This window comes from Chaetura pelagica, unplaced genomic scaffold, assembly GCF_000747805.2.
Source record: "Chaetura pelagica isolate M959 unplaced genomic scaffold, ChaPel_1.0 scaffold534, whole genome shotgun sequence".
In the NCBI taxonomy this organism is placed as follows: domain Eukaryota; kingdom Metazoa; phylum Chordata; class Aves; order Apodiformes; family Apodidae; genus Chaetura; species Chaetura pelagica.
This window is the reverse complement of record NW_009953065.1, coordinates 188048-193793: the sequence shown is the minus strand read 5'-3', so window position 1 is coordinate 193793 and position 5746 is coordinate 188048. Positions and strand designations below refer to the sequence as shown.

The 5746-nt window shown below is 37.2% G+C and overlaps 1 protein-coding gene across 1 annotated transcript in view; it reads left to right on the top strand.

Moving 5' to 3' along the window:
• The first annotated feature begins 222 nt into the window (after positions 1–222).
• Positions 223–5746, top strand: part of COG5 (component of oligomeric golgi complex 5) — a 177682-nt gene continuing 172158 nt past the window's right edge. Inside the window, exons 1-5 of the mRNA XM_009996782.1 lie at positions 223–265; positions 630–769; positions 1662–1719; positions 4596–4650; positions 4746–4815. Coding sequence (XP_009995084.1) covers positions 223–265; positions 630–769; positions 1662–1719; positions 4596–4650; positions 4746–4815 — 366 coding nt within the window. The remainder of the gene's footprint in view (positions 266–629; positions 770–1661; positions 1720–4595; positions 4651–4745; positions 4816–5746) is intronic.

The following is a 5746-nucleotide window of genomic DNA, read 5'->3' as shown; positions in this document are numbered from 1 at the left end:
GCTGCTCGGGAGAGACCCCCGTGCTGCCAGGGCGGCCTGCGGGCTGGCGCGTTCACCCGCGGTGCCTCGTTCCGGAAGGGAAAAAGTGCCCTGGGAGCGGAGAGGGAGGTGGTTGGTCCCGTCAGTGAGCGCTGTGTCCTGCTTGATCTAAAGTCACCGCTGTAGTAGCGTTCAGTTAATAGTTTATACAATGACTTTGTGAGAGTCCGGTACGGTTACGTTATGTCTCATGTCACTTCAGTCCTCAGCGGTTTGAAGGTGACTGGTGTGTGTTTGGTTACGTGTACAGCCTGAACAGCCTCACACTGGCCACGCTGGAATGCTTGAAGAAGGAAGTATCAGTACTTTTTAGTGTGTTCTACTCAAGAAAAACCCGTAGTTAGGACAGGAACTTGTGTCTTTTTCACCATCTACACCCCCCCCCCCCCCAAAAAAAAAAAAAAAGTGATCAGCTCCGAACTTCTTTCTCTTGTTTGTGATCTCTTCTCAAATCAGTCTCGTTTGTATTATGTATGCTAAGTGAAGAACATATGCTCTTACATGTGGAGCAACTGAACTGCATGCTTTAGGTCCCTAAATAGGATTTGACTGTTTTGAAGTGTGAAGGTAAAATCTGTATCTGTTTTCAGAATGTTATGCTGACTTCTTCAGAGAAGACTTTGATGTGAAAGCCTACACTTCCCAGTCTATTCATCAGGCTGTGATAGCGGAGCAGCTGGCAAAGCTTGCCCAGGGAATTAGTCAGTTGGATAAAGAGCTCCATTTACAAGTAAGTTTAAAATATACCAGTTTTTCAGAGCTGGTGAATATAAACTAGTCAAAAGTTTAGTAATCTTATGATCTTATTGCTTTTGAAATTGGCCAGTGTACTCTGCAAGCCTAAACTAAAGGTACAATTTGCAGCAAAACTAGTAATCTGATACTTAACTCAGTCAAGCCCACTTTTAATATTCCTGCCAAAATCCATATACTGCTTTGCTTCCAGTTTCTGCAGCCAGTCTCTGTATACTTGGAGGTTTGACTCTTCCTTGTATGGACGTTCCCTGTTCTTTCCAAATGATCACATCAGCTGTCAGGAACGCTGGCCTGTGTTGCAGGATGACAATTGTGGAAGATATGGAATGATTTGATTTGCACCCTTTCATCCTGTGTCCTGAGGCTTTTTGGTAACATCTACGTATGTGCCACAAATACACAGTGGGCCATTCCTTGAGAACACACGCTGAGTTTGTGTGTAGTTTCAAAACCTGCTTCCTCCCTCCCTTTGTCGCAACTGGCAATTCTCTGGGAACAAATTTCTAGATGTCATAACTAAAAAAGAAAATATTAAAAATGTGAAAATACATTATCACTGTGTGATTAATAAGCTTACATGTACAGTGATTGTACATGAAGGTGTGTTGAAATGTCATTGCTCTGCTGGCTTTAAGATGTCAGTTACACTGCAGTTACTGACCCTCTTGTTCTGAGCCTGCTTGCTTTTGTGAATTAAAATGCATTCTGAAAACTTTCATCTTTAAGGTATGGCTGCTTTTTCCTGTGTCTGCCTAATGCAGGGATGATGATACTTTAATGCCTAATGTAGGCATGATGATGAGATACTAATATCCCTTTCAGGTACGCATCCCCATTTTTCTGTGTTGATTTCTTGTTTTTTAAAGGTTGTCGCAAGACATGAAGACCTGTTGGCCCAAGCAACTGGAATTGAATCCCTGGAAGGTAAATTATATAATGCTTCTTACTTCATACAATGGAGGAAACACCTTCAATATCTGTGCAGGGAACATAACTCACTGCCAACTTTGGCCTCTAATATTAAGGCTACAGATCTTCTGAGGAGTAACATGTGGCAGCTGTTTTTTTTTATGTCAGCAGATGGAGCTCCAGGGAGAAGGTTAGGCCAATACTTCTCTCGTGTAACTACTTCATAGGAAAACATGTTTTGATAATCAGTTCTGAGCAACCTTAGAAATCAAGTAGTTTTGACCTTTTAATATATTTTTCCAAATAAGTCTATTTTTGTTGCAACAGTAGCTGATACCTGCTGCTGTAAGTACCACCTTGCATGTTGCATATGCATGTGTTGCGTAGTTTGCAAATCTTAACCAAAGAGGCTTTAACACAGTCTTAACTGCATTGAGATATGTTTCCTACTAAGGAGCTACGAAGTTAAATACATATCTTTGTGTTGTTCCACTGTCTGGGATCTGGATTTTGATATAAACTGCTGACTTCTAAAGGCCTTACTTAGGAAACACTGGATCTGTATAGAAAAATTGTAGCAGTATATTGTTGTTCCAAGAGCGCATTAGAGCTGACATTCTGCTCTTTGTCACTTGTTGGGAACTTTATATGGTTTTAGATTTTTGGGGCTATTTTTTTTTTTTGTGCAGAAAGATATTTACCTCTGTAACATGCTAATTTGCATATATTATGGCATCCAAACAAGCCCCCTTTTCTTCCTTTTTGTAACTTGCTAAGTAACTTAGCTTTTTTCCTTGTTCTGCTTCCAGGTTTTTGCATAACCGGAGAGTTTCTGGTTACTGACAGAGTATCTCCTTAGTCTTTGGAACTTGTTTGATATGGTATTTGATTGTTAGCATTTGCATATAGCTATGAAAATAAAGAAATACCTATTTGATCTACCAATGGTAGCTTCCAAATAGCTTTTCAAACAGTTGGAAAATTCAGCAGAGGAAGACTCAATTCTCTGTTCATCCTCCAAATAAGAAGTGGATAGGAACTGTAGTCTATTTTGTGATTGATAAATACCTCCCAGTCACCCAGCTTCAGCAATTTGTGTTCAATGGAATTGTGTTTTCTGAAATCATGGTTGTTTCTGAAGGCATTCCTTCTTAAAATTGCTCTGAGGAAAGAACGAAGTATGTCAAAACAACTACTCAGTTATAAAACATTTATATGAGGCAAGTATGGTAAATAATGCATGTTTTACAGCTAATAGTGCAAAATAAAACAAAAATCTAATTCACCTCAATTTTTTTGAAATAACTTCATTTACTTAGGTTCTTTAGGAGGCCTTTTCTGTGTTTGAGGAAAGGAGAAGCATGCTGATGTTCTAGTCCTGCAGTGCACTTGAGACATCAGTAGAAACTTCAGTCTGCAGTTGCCAGGAAAACCAAAACCACACAAAGATAATTTTTTAAGTTTTGAAACATTTTCTCATCTCTGCCCTGCTTGTGCCACATGTGATGTGTGGTCACTGTAGAGAAACACTGAAGATGAATAAGAAAAAGAAAAGAAGGATGTAAATAGAAATTTTAATTATGAAGTTAGAAACTTCTTGGTATTTTTATCAAGAAAGTTAACGAGTAAAGATTATGGAACTAATTCACAGCATCCACAATCGCTTGGATACGTGAAAGTGATTCTCATTAAAGGTTTCAAATAGATATACCCAGCTTTTAGAGTAATTTCTTTTTTAGGTCTATGCACTTTAAAAATGGTACATTCATCTGGTATACTGTCCAGCCATGTCATGCTACTTGCTCTTCTCTGTTATTGCAATGTGGAGTAGAAAATAGGCTGATTTTTGCTAACTTTTCGCTGTATCTCATATCTTCATCCTGTCATGCATGAGAATTGCATGCCTACCAGTCCATGTCAGAGAACTCCTGAGTCTGTCACTAAGCCAAGTCAGTAATTCTGAAAATATTGAGAAGATGGGAATTTGTATTTTTACTCAAAAAACATGACACGTAGTCCCAGTACAGGGCAAGCTAAATAAAACTGTTAGCAGTATATCTTCCATGTTACTGTATCATGTTGCAATTTTATCCAATTTGGTGATGACATATTTGTAAACAGGGCTTTAGAAAAATGTTGTGTGTTTGAGAATGCTAACAGTAACTGAAACAAGAATAATTTTGTAGAATTTGGTTTGTGTAACTTAATTCAGTTCTCAGCAGGCTGATTCCATATTGCAAAAAATGACTGCTGCCCTTGCCTATTTTTTTCTGCATTTTAACAAGAAAAGAACAAGTATGCTTATGGGCTGTCTTTGTGCTGCTTTGCCAAACTAATCTGGAACAAACATGTTTAGGGTAATTTTCTCTGTAATCTAAATTTGATGACCTCACATTGTTACCTTACTTTTTTGCTAAAGATGCTTATGCACAGGAAGAAAATCTTGAAATATAATTGGTTTTTTTTTTCAAGTCTTCTGTGTCTGTACATTTCACTGAACTGTCTAGTCACTATGTTAAATTAAGTGTTTAATAGGTTATGCCATTTCAGGTGTTTGTACCAGGTATATGCCTGTGAACAGCAGCCCTAATTATAATTCTCTTAGAAAGTAACACACTCTAAATATGATTTGAAACTTAACATATGATAGATTTCAGATTCTTCTGTAGGTTTGTGTTCTTTGCCATTCAGTAAGTGATCTATTATTATCTGTTCAATTTATTTCCAAATATGCTGTGTTTTATTAATTTCAATTTTTTTAATGCTTTGTTGTAAAGAGAGCAACTGTTTTTCAATGCTAAAGTGGTCTGCAGCAGTTGCTATGATTTGAGGAATAGTTTTTTCTATAATTGACAAGTTTTTTAATGTAAAAAGTCTGCTTTATTTTGCAGGTGTCCTCCAAATGATGCAGACTAGAATTGGTGCTTTACAAAGTACTGTTGACAGGTATGCTGTTCATTATGCAATTAGAAAGTATACATTCTTAATTGTTCTGTTATTTTTTAGTACAGCTATAAATAAATTTCTCTTCTTATTTTTAGAATTAGAGTAAAAATTGTTGACCCCTACAACAAAATAGTGTCGCGTACAGCTCAGCTAGCAAAACTTCAAGTAAGTTGTATTAAAGTGTATATTAAAAAAACCTTCTTGAATGTGTATTATTTACCAGTTGTCAGACATGGGTGGGACTTCCATACTCTAGTTGCCTGTAGGTCATTGTCAGTATTTCTCAGTGAAAAATCAGTGTTTGTGTGTCTCTAGTCATGAGCTACTGAGAAGTACTTCATATTGCCAAGTAGGAAACTGACCTTTGCACTAGCTAAGTGAGACTTGTGGAGATGGAGGGAAGGGTTATCTAAGTACAGATTAATTACATTCTCAGTACTATGTGTGTAATTTTGGTTTTTCATGTTGTGGTGCCATTGTATAGAAGATGCTTTTATCCTGTAAGTTAGTGCTTGCTTGGCTACAGTTTAGAAAAGAGTTTGGGAATTAGTTATTTGAAAACAGTCAAGATGCAGCTTACTGAGTGAGTTGTGGTTCTGGAGTTTAATAAACCCTAGTATATAGTTGTCCCTGTATTTTGAATATGAGTGGAGTCAACAGGAAAATGTAGAGGATAGCAGTGGGAGGAGAGAGCTTGTCATAAAGATGGTGCAATAATTGTCAAACACTTTCATTGTTAATTTTATTATAGTAGAAAACGATTCCATAAATCTTCAGGAGTCGTGTGACTTCATTCTATTCAGTTTGTGATTTGAAAAGCAGCACAACTCCAAATCCACAAGTGTTTAATGAGTTATTGTTTGAATTATTTGTCTTTGCAAGTTTACCTTAGCTTTGCAGAACTAGAATTTTCAGTAGCTGACATTTTAGCTATGGATATACATTCAAGTAATTGCCATCTGCGAGTCACTGTTATTGTACAGTAGAGTAGATGAAGCTGCAAACTCTCATGCAGTTTCTGGTGGAACAGCTACACTAGTCTCACGACTGAACTTTTATCTTTTACTTTACTTTCAGTACCAGTGAAGTTCAGCAG